This window comes from Schistocerca serialis, chromosome 7 (assembly GCF_023864345.2).
Source record: "Schistocerca serialis cubense isolate TAMUIC-IGC-003099 chromosome 7, iqSchSeri2.2, whole genome shotgun sequence".
In the NCBI taxonomy this organism is placed as follows: domain Eukaryota; kingdom Metazoa; phylum Arthropoda; class Insecta; order Orthoptera; family Acrididae; genus Schistocerca; species Schistocerca serialis.
Window position 1 is genome coordinate 297,785,317 of NC_064644.1, and position 23,337 is coordinate 297,808,653.

At 42.1% G+C, this 23,337-nt stretch overlaps 1 protein-coding gene across 1 annotated transcript in view; it reads left to right on the plus strand.

Annotated features, from left to right (window-relative positions):
* Positions 1-8,140: 8,140 nt before the first annotated feature.
* LOC126412414 (calpain-D-like) overlaps positions 8,141-23,337 on the plus strand; it is a 126,888-nt gene continuing 111,691 nt past the window's right edge. Inside the window, exons 1-3 of the mRNA XM_050082002.1 lie at positions 8,141-8,265; positions 19,606-19,781; positions 20,095-21,590. Coding sequence (XP_049937959.1) covers positions 19,636-19,781; positions 20,095-21,590 — 1,642 coding nt within the window. The 5' untranslated portion in view covers positions 8,141-8,265; positions 19,606-19,635. The remainder of the gene's footprint in view (positions 8,266-19,605; positions 19,782-20,094; positions 21,591-23,337) is intronic.

Genomic DNA, 23,337 nt, shown 5'->3' on the forward strand with positions numbered 1-23,337 from the left:
TTTGTTCCCCAATTTGAAGAAAGGGCTGGCGGGAGAAAGATTTTATTCAAACGAGGAGGTGATTGCAGCAACTAATAGCTATTTTGCAGACTTGGACAGTTTCTATTATTTGGAAGGGATCAACAAATTAGCACAGCATTGGACGAAGAGTATACGTCTAAAAGGAGACTATGTCGAAAAATAAAAAACGTTTACCCCAAACACGTAAGTGGTTTTTATTTTTGCACGGACTTTTCAAATGCCCCTCGCACCTGTGGGGTGGATAGGCGTGGCTAGAAGCCAGATGGACGTACCTCGCAGTGACGTAATAGTAACCGATTACAAAATCAGTTATAAACATCTTGAGCACGTCAAATCGTGTAATATTTATGCATAATACTAATAAGTGGCATGAAATGAGACAGGCACATGGAATCAATATAATGAAGGCGGATGGAAGACTCAATATTTATTGGAAGGTTTCTAGAAAAATCCGGAGCGTCTGCGAAGAAAAACACATTCAATTTGTTAATGCGACCAATTCTCGAGTATTGTTCCAGAGTTTGGAGTCGTAATCAAGTAGGCATGATAATGTACACTACCTGATCAAACGTACTCTGACACCTTTTAGTGGTCGTTAGTGAAGGGTTGAGCACTGCTGACTACTGGAGACAGTGAGGTGTCTGAATGTCTGTGGAGGAATGGCTGCTCACTATTCCTCAGGAGCTGAAACCGAAGAAGGTAATGATGTTGGACGCTGGGGTCTGAAGCTCAATCTGCGTTCTAATTCGTCCCAAGGTGTTCCGTTGGGTTCGGTGCGAAACCCGGGCAGGTCAGTCCATTTTAGGAATGTTCACGACCACAAACCATTACCTCATAGATGATACTTTATGTCAGGATACTTTCACATGCTGTTACGATAAATCTCGTCTCCGAAACGTTTCTCTACTGTACGGTATACAGAATGCTGTAAAATGTTTCCGTAACTTCTGCAGTAACACTGCCTCCTCCGTACTTCTCTGTTGGCGCTCCACATCGTTGCAGACAACTTTCTCCAGTCATTCGCCAAATACAAACCCACCCAACGGATTAACACAGGGTACTCCATGATTCTTCTGCAGCTCGTGGTCTTGCGGTAGCGTTCTCGCTTCCTGCGCACGGGGTCCCGGGTTCGATTCCTGGCGGGGTCAGGGATTTTCCCTGCTTCGAGATGACTGGGTGTTGTTGTGTTGTCTCCATCATCAGCATCCATCCCAATTACGGTCGGAGGAAGGCAATGGCAAACCACCTCCGCTAGGACCTTGCTTAGTACGGCGGCGCGGGTCTCTCGCATCGTTCCCTATGCGCCTCGGAGTATGAAACCTCATCATCATCATCATCATCATCATTACTCCATGATTCATCACTTCAAATCACTCGTTTCCAGTCATCTAATGACCAGTGGCGTCGCTCTTTACACCACTCGAAGTGTCGCTTAACAATGCCTGCAGAAATGCGTGGCTTATGAGGAACTGCACGGCCACTGTACGCAATTTATTTTTAATTTCCTGCTCTAGCGTCACTTCATCCACCTGTCCTAATATCTTTTTGGGTACACGTCTTCTACCCTAAAGTATTTAAATTTGGATAAAGTGAAGGAGGTGTAGCTGAATTAATTTTTGCTTAGCTTTCTGAAGTTATTAAAGTTCCGGGCGATGTCTCCCAGACTGCTGCTTCTTGTGCAAGTTTATAAAAATAGGTTCTGATAAGAAGTTTGACGTTTGTCTTTAAATAAAGAGTGTTGGCCATGATGTCATTTTCCAGCAGATGGTTTACTTCCAAGTTCTGACACACTTTCACTGTTATTATAATATTCACATATATTGTAGATGACAACAGTTGTTAGAGTGACCCTCAAAACACATCCACTTCCTACCATCTCGCCGGCCGCTGTGGCCGAGCGGTTTTAGGAGCTTCCGTCCGGAACCGCGTGATCGCTACGGTCGCAGGTTCGAATCCTGCCTCGGGCATGGATGTGTGTGATGTCCTTAGGTTAGTTTGGTTTAAGTAGTTCTAAATTCTAGGGGACATGACCTGAGATGTTAAGTCCCATAGTGCTCACAGCCACTTGGACTTTTTGTTTTTAACAACCAAGTACGTCGTTCACCTCGAGACGTCAAAGACCTCATAAAACCTCCGGGTTCAGGCTGTAGTTGTTATTCTGGTTTTCGCTTACAAGCTTTTGACACAGGTTGATACTATTAGAAAAGCTTGAAGAATGTGGAACTTACAGGCGGAGAATAATGCTTACAACAGCTGTTGGTAATTATTTACGGGACTATGATGTTTATATTCTGTTGAAAAAGGTATACTTAATTTGACTTCGGCGTGTTTTGCACTCTGATTGTCAAACCGGCGTTTTGCAGTTTTGTGTTTTTTTTACAACTGTTTTATGTTTCATATCAGGATTTACAAATAATATAATTAATTCTGGTTTGACAGTTTTGTGAATCGATGATAGTTTTTAAATCAAAATTACGAAGAAATTTCCATATTTCAAATTTAGTTATTTTCTGTTTGGGATAAAACTGACAAAAACTAGGAAGCATTTCAGTGTCTCTGTCTCCAAAGTTTTCAGATGAGACATAAAAATTCAAAAGGTAATTTAAATGATTTTTTAACAGAATTGCACAATTCATCTTTTGGTTTGTTACTGAAATTAACATGGCTATTTCTATTATGTTAACGATCAGAGGTTTGTTTACACGTAATATGCATTTTGTCTGTTTCAAAATTTATATTTTCTCCATAATTGTGTAGTTGCAAATTTTGTTATAAGTCTACATTGAAGATACTTTTCAATAAGTTGTAAAATCCATGTCTGGAGAAATTTTAGGGTGTATACAAATGATCTCCGTCAAAATATTGTGTGAACAGATTGTAAAGATAAACTAGAAAGTTTCACTTAATCTACCGAGGCCTTCTCCATAATGTTACGCTACGCTCAATGATTGTGCTAGCTGGACTACTGGTGGCGTTTTACAATTCACGTATGACTTCTTTCGCTGATTTCATGCGATTTTTTTACAGCCACCCTCAGCAGTGTTCGACAGTTCCTGTTCATCAGTACATGAGGTCTGCCTTGCCTTGGTTCAACTCTGGTTGTTCCTTCGCGTTCCCACTACACAGTCACAACAACAGTCGACTTGGACAGCTTATAATGGATTTGTTACTCACGTACATCCAATGAATACTCCACTTTCAAAGTCATTGAGCTCTGCTGACCGAACCACTCTGCTGCTAATACTTCTGTGATATCGTCCAGAGGTCTCTTTGCCACAGTTGGCAATGCGAAGCGATACCACAGACATTAGCGAGGGCTCGCTGCGGTGCGCAGTAACGAATGGGAGGCGCAGCAGAAGACCACGCCTCCCTCTTAGCGTAGCAGCGCCCTCATACTGAGGACAATATAGTGTCGAGCGTGCCCAAGTGCTGTGCCCAGTTTGAGACCTCAGCTACAGCAGTCAACATCATCACACAGGACTGTCGTAATTGTCGAACATTGCGCTTAAAGAGAACAGTTTGTTACTCAGTGCTCAGGTGATGCTTTCATAGTCAGTGACAGTTTAAAATTGTCAGGCACTCCTAAGGCAAAGAAGTGTGTCGAAGTTGAGTAGACCTTCCATTCACACATGTATAAAGTGAACTACAAGGTGTACAACTTTGATTCCGCCGTTTGTTCCCCAACATTTGAGGCGTTAATGGAACAAATTGGTTACACATGTATCATTCAAAGTATTTTCCATCGCTGGCCACTACTCTCTCCCATCTTTCGGGCAGTGCACGAATCCCGCGTCGAAAAAATTGTTCATCTTTCGAAGCGATCCACGAATAGATCCAGTTTGTGGCTTCTTCATGAGATCGGAAATGTTGGTCAATCAGGCCATGCGCCATTGATCTAAACAGGTGATAGAGGGAGCAATATCTGGAGAATACGGCGGGTGGGGTAGGACTTCCCATTTTAACGTTTACAAGTACGTTTTGACCTCTCTTGCAACGTGGGGTCGAGCGTTGTCATGCTGCAAATCCACTTTATCGTGCCTCTCGCTGTATTGCGACCGTTTGTCTTTTAATGCTCTGCTCAAACGCATTAATTGCGTTCGATAACAAGCACCCGTGATTGAGAATGAGATTTTCACTCTGCAGGGGAGTGTGCGCTGATATGAAACTTCCTGGCAAAGGTCCCGAGTTCGAGTCTCGGTCCGGCACACAGTTTTAACCTTCCACAAAGTTTCAAGCACCTGTGATTGTTTCACTTGGTTTTAACACCTCATAGTACACGACGCCGAGCTTGTCCCACCAAGGCAGAGCATGATCTCGGAGCTGCGAAATTTCGGTTTGGCCGTCGACGTGGAAGCATGGTCGGGATATCTCCGTGATTTTTTGCGTTTAGGGTTACCGTTATGGACCCATTTTTTGTCCCCGGTTACAAAGCGATGGGAATCCCTTCCGTTTTTGCCTCTGAAGCAACTGTTCACACACAAACGCCGTTCAACGTCCCTTGGTTTCAGCTCACACGCGACCTAAGTTCCTTCTTTGTGAATCATGCCCATAGCCTTGAGACGTTTTGAAATGACTTGCTGTGTGTTTCCCACTAATTGTGCCAATTCTTCTTGAGTTTGACGCGAGTCTTCACTCAGCAATGTCTCCAATTTTGCATCTTCGTAAACATTCTCTCTTCCACCACTATGCCGGTGTACAACGTTAAAATCATCGTTCTTGAAGCGTTGAAACCACTCACGACACGTTCTTTCACTAATAGCATCCTTACCATACGTACTTGAGAGCATTCGATGAGACTCAGTCGGTGTTTTCTTCATATTGAAACAAAACAGTAACACCTCCCCCAAATGACGAGAATTAGGCCCCTTAACTGACATTTTCAATCAAGAGCAACTTTGTGATACAGACACAAATCGACTACTGTTTTAATGAGGTTATGTTGACCGCTAACTGCCTGACGTCTGTGATCTTTTTCTTTCGACCGCTACTTGCCGTTGTCGCCACCTATCGGCAAACGGCGGAAGCGAAGTTGCACACCATGTAATATTTCATGTGTTCTAGTTTGATGAGCCTTCTCCCAGAGCAATGATGGAACACACAGTTATGGCCAGACGAAAGTAGTTTCGTCTGGTCACAACAGTTTCTCTACTGACTGTACGGCCTGCTTTGACGCTGGAGCGTCCGCCTCTTGTGACATCTAGGGCTTAATTCCGCATTTTGTAGAGATATCCAGACACTTCTGATCAGATGGTATACACTGAAGTGATAAAAGTCCTGGGATAGCGATATGCACGTATACGGATGGCGGTAGTATCGCGTACTCAAGGTATAAAAGAGCTGTGCCATGGCGAAGATGTCATTTGTGCTAAGGCGATTCGTTTTAAAAGGTTTCCGACGCGATTATGGCCGTATGACAGACTTTGAACGCAGAATGGTACTTGGAGATAGAAGCCTGGGACATTCCATTTCGGAAATCGTTTGGGAATTGCCTATTACGAGAGCAACAGTGCCAAAAGTGTGACCAGAATGCCACATTTCAGGCATTACCTCTCACCATGGACATCGCAGTGGCCGACAGCCTTCACTTGACGGTCGAGAGCAGCGGCGTTTGTGTAGAGTTGTCAGTATTAACAGAGAAGAAGTGGTTGTGGGACCTACGACTGACGCATCCGTTAGGACAGCGCGGCGACATTTGGCGTTAGTGGGACAACCGACGCGAGTGCCTTTGCTAACAGCACGACGTCTCCTGCAGTGCCTCTCCTGCGCTCGTGGCCATATCGGTTGGACCCTAGACGGCTGCCAAACAGGGCCGTAGTCAGACGAGCACCGCTTTCAGTTGTTGAGAGCTGATGGCAAGGTTCAAGTGTGGCACAGACCCCACGAAGCCAAGAACCCTTGACTGGAAATGATTATATTCAGCTACCTGGAGACCACTTGTAGCCATTCGTGGACTTTATGTTCCCAAACAACGGTGGAGTTGTCACTGAGCCAAAATTGTTCACGATTGGTTTGAAGAACATTCCGGACAATTTGAGCAAATGATTGGGCCACCCAGATCGCCCGACATGAATCCCATTGAACATTTATGGGACATAATCGAGAGCACAGTTGGTGCACAAAATCCTGTACCGGCAGCCGGCCGCGGTGGCCGTGCGGTTCTGGCGCTGCAGTCCGGAACCGCGAGGCTGCTACGGTCGCAGGTTCGAATCCTGCCTCGGGCATGGGTGTGTGTGATGTCCTTAGGTTGGTTAGGTTTAAGTAGTTCTAAGTTCTAGGGGACTTATGACCTAAGATGTTGAGTCCCATAGTGCTCAGAGCCATTTTCCTGTACCGGCAACAGATGTTTCCAATGACTCTGAGCACTATGGGACGTAATATCTGAGGTCATCAGTCCCCTAGAACTTAGAACTACTTAAGCCTAACTAACCTAAGGACATCACACACATCCATGCCCGAGGCAGGATTCGAACCTGCGACCGTATCGGTCGGGCGGTTCCAGACTCTAGTGCCTAGAACCGCTCGGCCACAACGGCCAGCTGGACCGGCAACACCTTCGCTATTTTTATTTAATCGTATGGCTAGGGCCCCCCGTGGGGCAGACCGTTCGCCGGGTGCCCGTCTTTCAATTTGACGCCACTTCGGCGACCTGCAGTCGATGAGGTCAGCACAACACCCAGTCCTTGAGCGGAGAAAATTACCCGACCCAGCCGGGAATCGAACCCGGGCCCAGAGGATTGACAATCCGTCACGCTGACCATTCAGCTACCGGGGCGGACACCTTCGCTATGACGGACAGCTATAGAGGCAGCATGACACAATATTTCTGCAGGGGACTTTTAACGAATTTTTGTGTCCATGCCACGTCGAGTTGCTGCATTACACCAGACAAAAGGAGGTCCGTCACGATATTAGGAGGTATCCCACGAATTTTTTCACTTCTGTCCGTATTGTATACCTCACGTCATCATCAGTTATCTGCTGTATTAGCAGGTCCTTTGCCTCTCCATTTTCTGCGATCCATTGCTTCCTTCTTAAGGCTGCTGTATGTTGTACCGTCCATCATGTCATCCAGTATCTGGAATCTCTTCCTTCCTCGCTTCCTTTTCCCTTCTACATAACCTTCTGAAACTGTTTTGATCAGTCCGTCATTTTTTGTTAATATATGCCCAATCCAATTTCTTTTTCTTCTCTTTATTACATCTAGTAAGTGTCTTTTCTCTCCCACTCTTCTCAGTACGTCTTCATTTTTTACTCTGTCCATCCAACTTATTCTTTCCATCCTCCGCCATGTCAAGATCTCAAAAGCCTCCAGCCTTTCTCTGTCTTTTTTCCTCATAGTCCATGTTTCAGCGCCATATAGAACACTCCATACAAGACATTTTACGAGTCTCTTTCTGAGTTCTCTGTCCAGGCCAGTGCAGAAAATTCTCCTTTTCTTATAAAACGCCTCTTTTGCCATTGCTATCCTTGTTTTAATTTCTGTGGTGCACTTCCAGTCGGTGTCTATCATGCATCCAAGATACTTAAAATTTTGCACCTGTTCTAGTATTTCTCCATTCAGCATAATTTTTATTTCCTTATTTCCTCCTAGTGCCAATACTTTTGTTTTATTTGTGTCAATTTTCATTCCATATTTTTTTCCGTTAGTTGCAATGGTGTCCACCAAATCCTGTAAAGATCGTGAAAGGAAAATTATGAAGTATCGAGCTAACACGCAGGCTTAGCTACAATAGTTTTCGCGCACTCCTTTCGGCAGTGGAACAATAAATTGTGGGAGTGGCAGTGATAAAAAGCACCCTCCGCCGAACACCACAAGGGCGCTTGCAGAGCGTAGATGTAGATGAAAGTTGCAGTGATAGTGGTCGGAGTGCATATGCTGGTGCTTGCTTGCGGGCAGGTTGCGAGGGCGGCTCGCTGGACGGAGGCGGCGAGCAGCGGCCTGCGAGCGCACCCAGCCTGCAGCACGCGTGGCCCTGCGGCCAGTGCCGCTTCTACAACGTGAGCGTCAGCTCGCGCTGCGCCGTCTGCGGCTGCCGAGACCCCGAGCAACAACAGCAGCAGCAGCATCTCGCAGCGCCAGCGCTGGCTGCTGACGTATCTGCCGCAGACTCCGCCCCCCACCCCACCCCGACCCCCGTCTCCTCGCCCGTCCCCAGGTCACCGGCGCCCAAGGATGACTCCTGCCAGCAGCAGCGCTCGCCCAAGAGGCACTACAGCTCTGTTTACGAGCGTGTCAAGTCTAAGGTCAGTAATTTCTTCTCTCTTTTCCCAAGACAAAACTTTTCTCACGTTAATGGAATCTTCCGACACATCTTGGTAGGACAGTTTCCTGAGTATGTAAGTTGAAGGTGAAGGGAGGGGGGGGGGGGCGGGGGGGGAGGAGGGAGAAAGGAAAGGGAAGGGAAGGAACTACTGATGTCAGCTGCATCAGGACTTTATGTAGAATCAGCAGCGATGAGTGAAAATATGTGCCGGAGGAGGACTTGAACCCGGGATCTCTCGCTTACTAGGCAGTTACATTAACTACTGCACTACACAGACAGTGTTTATAGATAGACTAGGAAGAGGAGTAAGACAAGGATGCTGTCTATCACCTACTCTTTTCAACCTCTACTTGGAAAATACGATTGACCATTGCTCATTAGATGACAAAGGAGTAGAAATTGGAGGAAGAAGAGTAGGATGTTTGAGGTTTGCTGATGACATGGTCCTTCTAGCCACGGGGGAAAAAGAATTACAGGATTTGGTGGACACCATTGCAACTAACGGAAAAAAATATGGAATGAAAATTAACACAAAGAAAACAAAAGTATTGGTACTAGGAGGAAATAACGAAATAAAAATTATGCTGAATGGAGAAATACTAGAACAGGTGCAAAATTTTAAGTATCTTGGAAGCAGGATAGACAACGATTGGAAGTGCACCACAGAAATTAAAACAAGGATAGCAATGGCAAAAGAGGCGTTTTATAAGAAAAGGAGAATCTTCTGCAGCGGTCTGGACAGAGAACTCAGATAGAGACTCATAAAATGTCTTGTATGGAGTCTTCTTCTATATGGCACTGAAACATGGACTACGAGGAAAAAAGACAGAGAAAGGCTGGAGGCTTTTGAGATCTGGACATGGCGGAGGATGGAAAGAATAAGTTGGATGGACAGAGTAAAAAATGAAGACGTACTGAGAAGAGTGGGAGAGAAAAGACAGTTACTAGATGTAATAAAGATAAGAAAAAGAAATTGGATTGGGCATATATTGAGAAAGAATGACAGACTGATAAAAACAGTTTTAGAAGGTTATGTAGAAGGGAAAAGAAAGCGAGGAAGGAAGAGATTCCAGATACTGGATGACATGATGGACGGTACAACATACAGCAGCCTTAAGAAGGAAGCAATGGATTGCAGAAAATGGAGAGGCAAAGGACCTGCTAATATAGCAGATAACTGATGATAATGATACACAGACAGTGTCTATCGCAAATGCACAACCTATCTCAGCATGCTCTCTGGTCGACTCACCCTTCCACCTAGTACCACCTATCTGCAGTCTCCGTCATTGTCCTCCACGTGCGCCGATTTTAGATTCCCACCAGTGGTCGAACATAATTGTGCATCCACAGTGAAGGTTGTGAATTTATTGCCCATTGAAGCAAATTAGTTATATGAATGCGTGGTGCCTGTTGTTTCGGACATATTCTTCAGTAGTTATAGGGATGTGTGGTGTCTGCTCCTTCAGACATGTCTGAAAGAACAGACACCGCACATTCATATAATTGATTTGCCTCAATGGGAAATGAATCCACAAACTTCAGCACAAATTCACGATTACATTCGCTCTTCGGTGGGTATTTAAAATCAGCAAGCGTGGAGGACATCGACAAGGACTGAGGATGTTGTTGTTGTTTTGGTCTTCAGTCCTGAGACTGCTTTGATGCAACTCTCCATGCTACTCTATCCTGTGAAAGCTTCTTCATCTCCCAGTACCTACTGCAACCTACATCCTTCTGAATCTGTTTAGTGTATTCATTTCTTGGTCTCTCTTTACGATTTTTATCCTCCACGCTGCCCTCCAATGCTAAATTTGTGATCCCTTGATGCCTCAGAACATGCCCTGCCAACCGGTCCCTTCTTCTTGTCAAGTTGTGCCACAAACTCCTCTTCTCCCCTATTCTATTCGATACCTCTTCATTAGTTACGTGATCTACCCATCTAATCGTCAGCATTCTTCTGTAGCACCACATTTCAAAAGCTTCTATTCTCTTCTTGTCCAAACTCTTTATCGTCCGTGTTTCATTTCCATACATGGCTACACTCCATACAAATACTTTCAGAAATGACTTCCTGACACTTAAATCTATACTCGATGTTAACAAATTCCTCTTCTTCAGAAACGCTTTCCTCGCCATTGCCAGTCTACATTTTATATCCTCTCTACTCTGACCATCATCAGTTATTTTGCTCCCCAAATAGCAAAACTCCTTTACTACTTTAAGTGTCGCATTTCCTAATCTAATTCCCTCAGCATCACCCGACTTAATTCGACTACATTCCATGTTCCTCGTTTTGATTTTGTTGATAGGTTGAGGATAGGTGATGCAAAGTGGAAGTGTGGGTTAGCAAGGGAGCATGTTGAGATAGTCTCCACATTTGCAATAAACACTGTGTCTGGATGGCACAGTGGTTAACGCAGCTATGTAGTAAGCAGAAGATCCTGGATTCGAGTTCTGGTCTGGCACGCATTTTCACTCATTGACGCCAATTCTGCATTCAGTCCTGAGGCAACTGCTATCATTAGCTTCTTGCCTTTCCTTTTTTCTGCCCCCTCCAGCTTCAATTTTGCATAATATGTATCACAGCTGCAGATTCCACATGATATCTGTTCTTTCAGACATGTCTGGCACCTTTGCCTTGTGTGGGCAACTGATCAACCATCTGAGATATCCAAGCATGACTCATGACATACACTCAGCTTTACTTTTGCCAGTATCTCATCTTCTAGTCTCTGAACTTCATGGAAATTCTGCTTCATACCTTGTGAGACTAGCACATTTGGAAGAAAGGACATGGCACAGGCATTGCTTAACCACAGCTTGGGGGGAGGGGGGGTGGTTTCTTGAATGAATTCTTACTCTGCAGAGGAGTGTGCACTGATTGGAAAAGTCCTGGCAGATTAAAACTGTGTGCCAGTCCACGACTCAAACTTAGGATCTTTGCTGTGAGTCGTGCTTGGTTAATTCAGTCATTAGAGCACTTGCCAGCAAAAAGCAAAGGCCCTGGGTTTGAGTCCTGATGCAGTGCACATTTTTAACCTGCCAGGAAGTTTCAAATTAATGCATACTCCACTGCAGAAAGGAAATTAGTTTTGGAGATATATTTTTCTTTATTGTTACTTTCTTCTGCCAAACCACACGTTGGGGGCTGGCAGCAACCATGTTCTGTTGCTCTGCTCTCCAGTCAGTTTTCTTACAGTTAAACCTCTGTAATGGATTTAAAATACAATAACAATGTTTATATTTCCCAAGTTCTCACCATAGAGCATCAATGATTCCACTAAATTTGACTACAGATGTTATCAGTCAGGGCTCACATGTGTTCTTTAATGGCTAAACCAGTTTCAGCACTTGAATCATTCTCAGCAGCCCATATAAATTCTTAGCTGATGACTGTCTCAGCATGTACTATAAGTGTGCTCTTCCTCAAGTTTTTTTCCAAAGGACAGAGTCAGTCCTCTAGTAGGAAACATGAGAAGATGCACATTCCCTACTACATACTGATGCAGCCATTGGCTAAGAAATAATATGGGCTATTGAGAATGACTCAAGTGTTGAGACCATTTTCCTCAACGAACAATATATCTGTAGTGACTCATAATCTCTGTAGATAGTAAAATGACCCCTTTTGATGATTTTCTATAAAAGATAGTGATGGTTTGGGTGGTGATAAGATGGTCATAGTGACACATTCAGCAAGTCCCTTGAGGTCAGCTCCCAATAGCAGCCATTTGGGTAGGAAAAAAGTAGGTAAGTAAGTAAGGAAGGAAGGAAGGATGGCTTAAAAATATTGGTCAGGGAAGTAGGAGGTATAAATGGAGACCAGAACAGGAAAGAGTGAAGTTGGGTTTGGAGGCTGAGAGAAATGTTGGATCATTGTTCTTAGGAGAGGATATAGCGAGATTACTGGCTCTGAAGGACAGAATCTGTTGGATGAAGTTGCCTTGGGATAGGATATGGAGGGTGAGTAGATGGAGGTAGGCTGGGACATGTTGGCACAGGCATGGCAGCTTCTCTGAATTGGAGAGGATTGAGTAAACAATTGGGTTATGGTTGTCAAATTAGTGGGATGTATAGGATTTTCAAAGATATTCAACCAATTCAAAGAAAAGGAGGAATTTTATCAACTGGTAGAGGACATGTGTAGGAGGAGGGAGTCAGATGCTAGGAGGAGGGAGTCAGATGCAAAAAGTGAGGTAGAATGCATGGTGTTATAGGACTTAAATGACACTATAATTCACCCCAGTGGCAGAGAGCTATACTGTGCAGATGCATGCCCCATGAGGTATCTAGAGAAATGTTCAGATGATGAAGTCCTTCCTCAATGTTTATTCATTGGTGGCAACACCATGACACCTTCTCTGCAATTTATTGACTTTAATAAGGATCAGAGTCAATGACTTTTCCAAATTAAAACCACTGTCATGATTTATTAAATTATAAGGTAATTAAATTTCCACATTTTCTGCAAAACACAAGAGTCCTAAAATGACACAGTGGCAGGTAAAATCTTCATGCTGGTATAGTCCATAGAGTGGAGATATCTATGCAGTGTTTTGCCACTGCTGATTTATTTGGTTATACCAAGCACATATACCATTGGTGTTAGATGCAACTCTCATGAGCATTTCATGTTGAATGGCCAATACACAAACTGCCACAACTCTCACAAGGAATCTGGTACTCCTGCCTTCTGTAGCAGCAAGTCAACCCTGACAGCACCTAGTGGACTGTACATCTTTGTCAGATGACGGAAGACCATTTTGACACTGTATTGTTCGAGGATCCGGCCTACCTTTGAGGTGAGAGGACTCACCTAAGGCAGGAATGCAGTTGACTTGTAAGTCTCATCACTGTATTCCTGATCACACACCTGCATCCTTCATTTAATGGGCAATGCCCTAGGAATCTGTTGCTAGAAATATCCATTTGCTTCGAAGATGGTCTTCAGGTGTTTGCATTCAACCTGAAGGAATCCTTTGTCTGAAACCTCGCTACGATTGATCAGCATCTCTGAAGCCAACTTGCATGCACAGTACCACTGTGGTGGAGAATATAAAGTGCTCTTGGTACTGTTTTCAGTCTCTTGGTGTACTCTGAGAAAAGCTGGAAGATTCACTGCCAAAATGTCAATAGAAGAGATTAAATTTGCATGACTGCATGCCTTAAATTTAATGGATTAAACAAATTATGTTCTGTTATATCAATATATGTTTGTGAACAGGTTTTTGGATAATTAGGTCATCATCAACAACAATTAACTACCATTCACAAAAGACATTGTTCTGGTCATCAACTCCATTCCCGTCACTTTCCAGCATCCTTTTCACTTCAGTGTAATTGCTGCACCCCACATCATGTATGATCTGCCTTATGTACTCATATCTGGGTCTGTTGTTACACTACGTAACATATAACTTCACAAAATGCTGCTAATTTTCTTTGAACCATGTTGCAGTGGTCTTTGCTGTGTGACTAGGAGTTCTGTCATGTTGGCATAAAAAGAGCCAGAGTATTACCACAGTTCAGGAAGTGTACTACTGTCAGAGTCCAAATGAACAACAATAGACCTAGATTACCACATGACAGTTATGAAATTTTGCTGTGACTACAAACTCCTCAGATTTGTATTCCTCCCAATTAGTAAAGTTCCATCTGTTGTGCAAGACATTTCTTAAGCAGAACTTACATAAAAATGTGGCGTTCCTTACATGAGGAATCTCAACAGATTTCTTTTGATTTTTTGGTGCCTTTTTTTCTCCATGAGTATAAATACAGAATGACAGAAGAAATTCTCAAAACTGCAGATTGAAAGTGAATAAATTACTTCTGAGTAGTCAGAAATGAAGGAAAGGAATGTGGATAAGTCAGAAGAGTATAAGATTGTCATAGCATTTCATATGGGGCATTCGGCAATAATTGAGCGAAACTGCAGGAAATAATACAACAGATGAAAAATGGGTAGCTTTGATAGATGCAATACTAAAGTCAGCAGGGGAAGAACTCTGCTAAAGACAAGGTCCAGGAGAAATCTGTGGGCAACACACGAGATACTGAACTTAGTTGATGCATATAGGAAATACAAAAATGCAGCAAATGAAGCAGGCAAAAGGGGATACAGACATGCGCAGAATGGCAAAGGAGAAATAGTTGGAGGAGAATTGCAGACTATGAAAAATATTAGATGAGCTACTTATAGGAAAATTAAAGAGAAATCAGGAAAAAATGAGAACCACGTGAATGACTATTAAGAGCCCAGACATGAAGCCAATGCAAAGCAACAATGGGAAACTGAAACATGGGAAGAAGATACACAATGGCTGTACAAGGGGAATGGAGACAGTATTATGGGAAGGGAAAAAAGTAGATGAAAAAGAGATGGGAAACATGATACTCTGAGAAGAATTTGACAGACTACTGAAGAACCTATGATGATGTAAACAAGGTTGACTCATATTTATTGAGATCCTTGGAAAAACCAGCTGTGACAAAATTATTCTGTCTGGTATGCAAGATGTATGAGAAATGAAAGACATACCCTCAGACTTCAAGAAGGCTATAACAATTCAAATTCCAAAGAAGATAACTAATGTCTGAAAAGAACTAACACAAATTATTATACAGGAGAGTGAGAAGACTGGTAGAGCCTGTCTTCAGACAAGGTCAGTTTTGGTTCTGGAGGAAATGTACGAAGATGTGAGGCAAACTTTGATGCTTTGATGTAGAAGATACATTTAAAGAAGGCTAACCTACACCTATATCATTTGAAGATTTAGAGACAGCATTTGACAATGAAGGTAGCAAGAATAAAATACAGGTGGTGAAATGTTGTCTGTAACATGTGCAGAAACAAGACTGCAGTTATGAGTTAAGACATGAAAGAGTCAGTAGTTGCAAAGGGGGTGTGACAGGATTGTAGCCCATCCTTGATGCTATTCAGTATGTAGATCGAGCAAACTGTGAAGTATTGTAAGTAGATATGAGGAAAAGGAATTAAAGTTCAGGGAGAAGAAATAAAGTCTTTGAGTTTTGCCAGTGATATCGTAATTCTGTAGTGCAGCCTTGTATGGAAATGAAAAATGGACAGTACAAAGTTCAGATAGGAAGAGATGCAAAGTTCAGATAGGAAAAGAATAGATGATTTTGAAATGTGGTACCACAGAACAATGCTGAAGTTGAGATGAAGTACTGAATGTAATGCCAGTTACCACCTATGGAATTCTCAGAAACTGGTGGCAAGGGAGGAATCTTGATGGCATGTGTGGCAAAGCAATGTCATGACTGTCATGTTGTAGAGCACGATCTGCAACAGGATGTTGTGCATTGCCAGTATACACTCTCTGTCTGTCTTCGTTCATCCTGACTGATAAGCTGGTGGTAGTCATACCAATGTAAAAGACCAAACAATGTTTACATAACAGCTGGTCCACTTAATGTGTCATTTCACATGTGGCTCTCCCTTTGATAGTATATGTTTTGCCAGTTTTGCCAGTTACAAGACTGATACAGGTGGTGGTAGGAGGGTGCATAAGGCAAGTCTTAGAGTGGTGACAGTCACAGGGGTAAGAGCCATAGTGTAGCGAATAGGTGCAAAAAGAGCATCTGGTCTGACCAGGATATTGCAGAAATTGGGCAGGGGTGAGGGGTGGGGGCTCAAAAAGCTATTCTAGGTGTAGCGGGCAAAATATCAGTCAGGATGGACCCAGCATCAGTAACTCATGAACACAAGAACCAGCCACAACAATGCAGTGTTCTTAACCTCTCATTAAGGTAGTGTCCCCTCCTGAATTATTTGTATTATCCAAGTGTCTCACTTTCAGCCCTCAACTTGCTTTGGTGAAGGACCTTCTTTCCTTCATACATAATGACAACTGGAAATATCACTTTGCATCACAATCCCAAATCTCTCCGACATTAAACTTGGCACTGAACACTGAGTTGAACTGTTCTGAACATTATCCCAACTTGATCCACCACCACTGCCTCAGAACCACCCCTTTACAAGCCTTTGAATAATTCTTAACATCCTACAGATCCCTACAACATGACCATAACCTGTCCTCTGCAGAACTCAAGGCTCTTCATCCCCTAAAAATTGATGACTGCATCATTATCCTTCCAGTGGACATGGGATCTATCACTGCAGTACCTGATTGATGGGAGTATGAAAGCGATGGTATACACTACAACTGTCTGACACCTGTATGTATGACACCTACTATCAAGATCCCATCCCTGTGATACAAACTCACTACAGTACCTTCTTAACACCTCAGACCCCCACACGGACTAACACCACAGTCCATAGAACTTCATACACCACCAAACCATACACCCAAATCTTTAATCTTCTTCATAAGATCCAAAAACCCAATCATCCAAACTGTCCCATAGTTGCTGGCTTCAAAGCACCAGCTGAACATGCATCTGCTTTAGTGAATTAATGAATTAACACCTGCAACCTACAGTACAAATACTTCCCTTCTCTATTAAAGAGACCAGCCATTTCCTAGATCATCTGAAATCTGTGCCTGCCTCACTCCTGTCACACACCTTGCTTATCCCCTGCCCCCCCCCCCCCCCAACCCCACCCTACGTACTCCATACGATCATCCCCCATGTACATGGTCTCTCTGCTGCTGAACATTACCTCAACCAGTGTCCAACTGATTCCAAACCCATGATGTCCTCCTTGCTCACTTTAATCAGCTTTATATTTACCGATATCTACTTTACCTTTGAGCAGCTGCCATACAAACAAATCAGAGGTCATGGCCATGGGAACCAGGATGCCTCCTTCCTATGACAACTTTTTCGTGGGTCTCTTGGATGGGGGGTTTTCCTGGAAAGCCTTCAGTCCCTGGTTTGATTTAAATACATTGATGATATCTTTGGCATATGGACTCATGGTGAGGCTGACCTGTTAAAATTTTTGGAATTTCTAATTTTTGGAATCTTTAATTTTAGGAATCTCTTTAGGTACATTATCCCAATTAAATTTCACATGGTCCTATTCAAAGTCCCATGCCACTTTCATTGGTGTTCAGCTCATCCTCACCAATGGCCAGCTACACAATTTTGTTTATATTAAACCTACAAGAGACAACAGTACTTGCATTTTGGCAGGTGCCATCCTTTCCATGACAAATGTTCCCTCCCATACAGCCTTGGCATTTAGGGCAAACAAGTTTGTTCAGATGCAGACTCTGTACAGCAAAACACCGCCACTTGCACCTCAGCCTTCACTGGATCTAGCTATCCCATCAGTCTAACTCAGAAGCAGATTTCCCATGCTGCCACGCCCTGCTTCGACAAGGCTATGACTTCCTAAAATTATGCTCTGAACTGAGGTTCATCCTATTCGACATTTTGCACACCATATGTAGAATACCTTTTTGGAGCCCCCTTCTAACATACCCCCCCCACTTCCCCCCCCCCCCCCCCCCCCACTCCCCCGCCCAATCTCTGCAATATCCTGATCAGACCCCATGCTTTTATGCACCTGTGCACTACTCCATGGCTCCTACTCTGTGATCATCACCACTATAACACTTGCCCTATGATGCACCCTCCTACCACCACCTATATCAGCCCTGTAACTGGTAAAACATGTACTATCAAAGGTAGAGCCACATTTCATGTACCAGCTGTTTGTCCTTTTACATTGTTATGACTGCCACGAAGTTGTCTATTAGGATGAACAGACACAGATAAGAGAGTGTATACTGGCTGCAGTGTGTGCTCTACAACACTACAGTCGTGACCCTGTTGCCTGTTTCACCACATGTATCATCTGTATTCCCTTCCTCCCCCCCTCCCCCTCCAAACACCAGTTTCTCAGAACTCCATAGGTGGGAACTGGCATTACAATATGTTGATAGTTCTTGACTATCACCTGGCCTTAATTTACGTTAATTCCTTCAGTCTTAGCATTTCTTCTCATTAACTATTTCTTTCTTCACTTCTTTTAGTTTTCTATATCTTTTGTTATATGACCTGCCTATTTTTCTGCACCATCCACCTGTACCACATGCAGTGCACTTAGTTTTCTGCTGTTATTAACTCTTGCACAATGTTTTGTCAGTAGTCTCTGTTTTGCTTATTATTCTATCTTTTACCTTTAAGCTCTCAGGTTTTCAGATCTCATCTGTTGCAGTACCAAACAGTTTGTCTTTCCTTCTCATCCTGTCTGATAAGTCTCCCCTGACCTGGGGTCTGGGCAACTTTTTTGAACTCTCCTCATTTCCTAAACCTCACCAGTTCTTTTCCTTAATCTGTCTACCTTGCCTTTCACCCCTTCTGCTGAAAAAAAGGAGCTACTGGCTCTGATAGCTTGCACATTTACTTAACCTTTATATATATTTTCTCCTGCTGCTGCTGCGTGGTGTATGGCTTTTTTATTCACTCAATTACATTATATTTTCAAAACCTGGTTATTTTGATTGAAATGACTGATGTGTTGTACATGTAGTCAAACATTCTCATTCTCAGGAGAGTCACATTCCTATTCGCATCTCTCAACATGAGCATTTCAGTATTAACTTAACTGTGTCACCTCCTTTCTTGAATTTGGCTCAGTTCATTTCTCTTGTAGTTAGAAGATTATGGTACTCCTTAACTTTCTTTAGTACGACTACACTTTGATGAATTATGTCTGTAGTTATATTTTATGCTACTTTCATGTTTCCATTTGCTTCTTTATGTCTATTACTGTTTTATTGTCAATGTGTAATCAGACATTCCTGTGGCAATATTTTCTCAACATTGTAGCTACTTTCGTCATCTTGTACTGATCGTAGGAGGCCTTGTTTCCATTTATGTGCATACCTTCTTTTTCATTTGACTTTTCTTGTAAGTTCTCCTTTGTTCCATTGCTAATAATGTTAAAATTATATTAATTATCCATTTATAAATAAAGTTGAGACAACCACTGCTGTTCTATCTGTAATGAACTCTTGTCTAATTTTCTGTTAGTTGGTCAGTTGTTACAGAAATACTGTGTGGGCTATAATGCAGCTATAAATTAATATGAAAATTAAATACATACCTGGGAAGCCAATTTTAGAGATTGCAATATATTATTATACAGCTAACAAAACTTGTTGGAGGACAAGTAGATAAAATAATTAGTGGCAATATTTGAAAGCAAGCTAAGGACTGTGAGAAACAGGTGCATTAGGTCTGAGGACATTAAAAAAAGGAACACAATGGGAGAAAACAATTTACTCATAGTTATGAAGGAAGAAATTGGTTATTCTATTTTTTGTTTTGGTTAAAATTTTATGATTTCTGTTAAGTATTAATATATTATTTACAGGTTAGTCGATCATCACCACGTGAATCTCCAATGGTTCAGCGCATGTTGCTTGATGCAGCAGCCTGGAAAGCCCGACCACATTGCCTTGGTGTCAGCACTAATGAAAAAATTGATGCAAGAAACAGTCAGTCACCAGCTAAAATACAGGAAGCTACCACAACATGGGTTTGTCAAAGGTTTGGAAATGTCAATTAGTTTTATGGGTTTATTTAAATTTCAGTTCTAGTTTTAAGTTGGTTTGGTGGCAGGTGGATGGTATTTTGCAACATTTGTCTCATGTAATTACATTTCTCAGATTTAAGTCGCGTTTCCTCTTTATCTTAGTTTCGTATATATAAGTGGGATGATTTTGAGCTTGCAGATGAGGATCCTCTTTGAGTTAGAATGTAATTCTTTTAGCCTTTAACTGAATACTAATTGAAAGAGAATGAATTTAATACTACCGTGACACATTCATTTATTACTCTCTATTCTTGTTTTCTTTTGAAGGTGCACACTTCACAACTCTCATAGTGCTGATCGTTGTGAGGTGTGTGAAACACCACGTAAACTCAATACCCCACTGGATTTCTCCAGCAGTCTTTCAGCAACATCATCAGGTACACTGCCGAGGAATGGTGTCACTATAACTGTTCCTGACTGGCAGTCTGTTACAGAGGCCAGTGCACCTGGGCTTAAAAAATGTGATTTTTCGTTGTTATTTGGTGCATCATCAACACCCCAAGACACTCATTATGTGAGAAATTCTTCTCACCTGGAAAATAATAATGAAATAAGTTCACTGCTCAGTGATGTTTGGCCTAAACCAGTTTATCGCAGATCCTTTTCTGAAGTGCACTCAACAGGAAGTGAACTACAAAGTAGCCGAGCTATTGCCAACCGCCGGAGCATGATTGAAATGGATACACAGGGCAACTATGCCTTGCAGTCAACAGTCAATCTGAATCTGCAGCTGCAGCAGCAACAAAATTTAAATAGATCTGTTACAAGATACTCATACATTGGAATCTCTGACCCTATAACAACTCAGCATCTCCAACCTGTCCGTACAAACTTAGTGCTTCCAAGGAAAACAATAAAGAATATACCTGGAAGATCGCCATCAAATGGCTCCGGTGCTGATGTGGACCATAGCAAGGTGTCCAATGGCAATATTGTTTCTCCTGCTGTATCATCACCTGTGCACACCATCCAAAACTCCCTTGGCCAAAATTCCTCATCATCGTCAACAGCTTCTTCAGAAAATTCTAGCCTGAGTGGTAGTTCATTTGATCGCATGTGGACGTGTACAAAGTGCTCATATACATACAATCCTCTTTGGTCTGATAGCTGTGATATATGTAATTCAGTGCGTTCCCCTCCTTCCCTTACTGAACCTAGTCTCATAACTGTGACCAAAGATAGTGTTCGATACACGCCAACCAAGAAGGAGGGATCTCAAGAATCTGAGGAACTGGAAATCCTAACTAACGGTGATCTCATGCAATTACCAGTTCCAGGGTTGACACCGACATTAGCTACCTTGGAACAGGACTTGGAAGATGACTTCCAATTTTTGCCTGGAGAAGGCTTTAGTGCTAATAGTGTTAGGGACCAGGAATGGACGTGTAAAAAATGTACATTAGTGAACTCAGGTGCTGATAATGCGTGTGTTGTGTGTGGTGGCTCAAAACTGCGCAGTATTAGTACTGTAGAAGACAAGACCCTGAGGAAGGGGGAGTTTTGGTCATGTGGACAGTGTACACTGAAAAACCCATTGAGCCTTCAGGTGTGTAAAGTTTGTGAAACAACAAAGAAACTTCTGGAAGTTCCAAAGCCCAGTGTGACTCCACGCAGTCCTTCCCCTCGCCAGTCGCATCGGCAGGTGGTGGGCGCTCGCTCTGGAAGCAGCGGTGCCATTCCAAAGCAGCGACCTGCTCAGCGCCGGGCCAGCTCATCGCGCATCAATGGGTCACCAGCTGCTGCTGCTGCTCCACGCCGCAGTGGTTAGTAAAAATTGTATAATTTAAATTTAATAATTCTTGTGACTACATTTAATATCCTAAGTGAAGAAAAATGTTTAAAATCAAACATTTAATGCATGACATTTTTGTTCATTTTAATTTTTATAACGGAAAAGTAAATCTTTTATGAGGAAATGGTTTCTTTGTATTGTGAATATTTTCATAATAACCAAATGAATAGTGGAAGAAAATAAATATGCTATGGTGGAAATCCAGAATGGCAACATGTCATTACGTTCTTTTAAATATTTTTATACATTTAGCCTTTAAGTGTACTACTTGTTGATCACTGTAAGTTTGTGCTTCACTGTGTAAGTTACCATATATATGAGCAGGAAAACTCAAAAATACATTCAAAACATAGCTAAACATTTATTTTACTATCAGCATTATTGCATAACTTCAACAATGTTTCTAATTCCCAAAATGCCGGTAATTTATAAGAGTGGAAAGTGGGTTGTTATATTTAATTCTTTATCTTCAAAGTTCCCTCTCTTTCATGTGCTGGCATATGGTCAAGTCATTTCTGGGACCAGAATATAAAAGTTGTAATGCAGACATGACTGCAGTTTGTATGAGGTTGATTTACATCCTTTTATATTTTACTGTAGACCTTAATTTTTGCATTGAGGTTAAAACTGTGAGATAAGTGAAGACAAGTTAGTGAAGAATGAGGTTTGATGTTTTATTTATTTCTTTCTTTCTGGCTTTCTTTCTTTCTCATTTCCTCTTTTTCTCCTCGAGCAAATGTATTCGTTATTTGAGTAAGGGCTGTACCTTTGATCTGAAATACAGTATCTTTGTGAGGTGGTAACACTCGTCATCCTTGCATCACGAGCCCAGATTTTTATCTATATATTCTTTCACTTCACTGCCATGCACATGAAAAGTGTAAATGTTCACAAATTATATCACCACTGTTGATATATTTCATTTTATCATTTCATCTTTTACATATTTCACTATAATTACAATTTTTATGTGTTACATCTTCATGCTACATAAAATTATATACTCATATTATTGCCTTTTTAGCCTTCTTCATATTTCCCCACACTCTTAGAAGACCATCCCCGTAGAAAAATTTCGAATCTGACCTAACATGAAAGATGAAGACAGGAAGAAAATTATCTCTAAAAATCACATTCAAGGCCAATACAAAGTGGTTAATTGCACTTGGAGTTGAATTATGGAGGGCAAGCTTCTACTTCATTTTCTAAGATTCAAATTTCATTTCTCAGGAGCAAAGCAGATACAGTAACACTACTGGGTGGAGTACTGTATTAGCCATTACTATGTTTAGTAAAGGTGCTTAAAGGTCTGTCGAGATCAGCAGTGGGGCAGACAAAAGATTTCTAGCATTAAGATTTTGCACTACTGGTGATTGCTACTGATTCAGAACTAGGACTCAAGAAAACTTTTCTAAGTAGTACTGAAGAGTCCACAACTGCTTGTGTTCATGATGCTTCCTGTTGCATCAAAACTATTGTCTAAGTTAAGGTCTTGGGTTATAAAGGATGAAATTTTTATTACCAATACAGAGATTGTTCTATGTTGAGCCATGAACTAACTGACTAACTCAATTTTAGCAAATTTATGTAGTGATATGCACACAAAGAACAAAGGAGTGCAATTGTCTAAGAAGCTGATGTTATTGACACAGACGCGAGACTCCAAATTCAACAAATGAATTTTTCCATGTGCTCTGCTATGTATGCTGCAAACATTT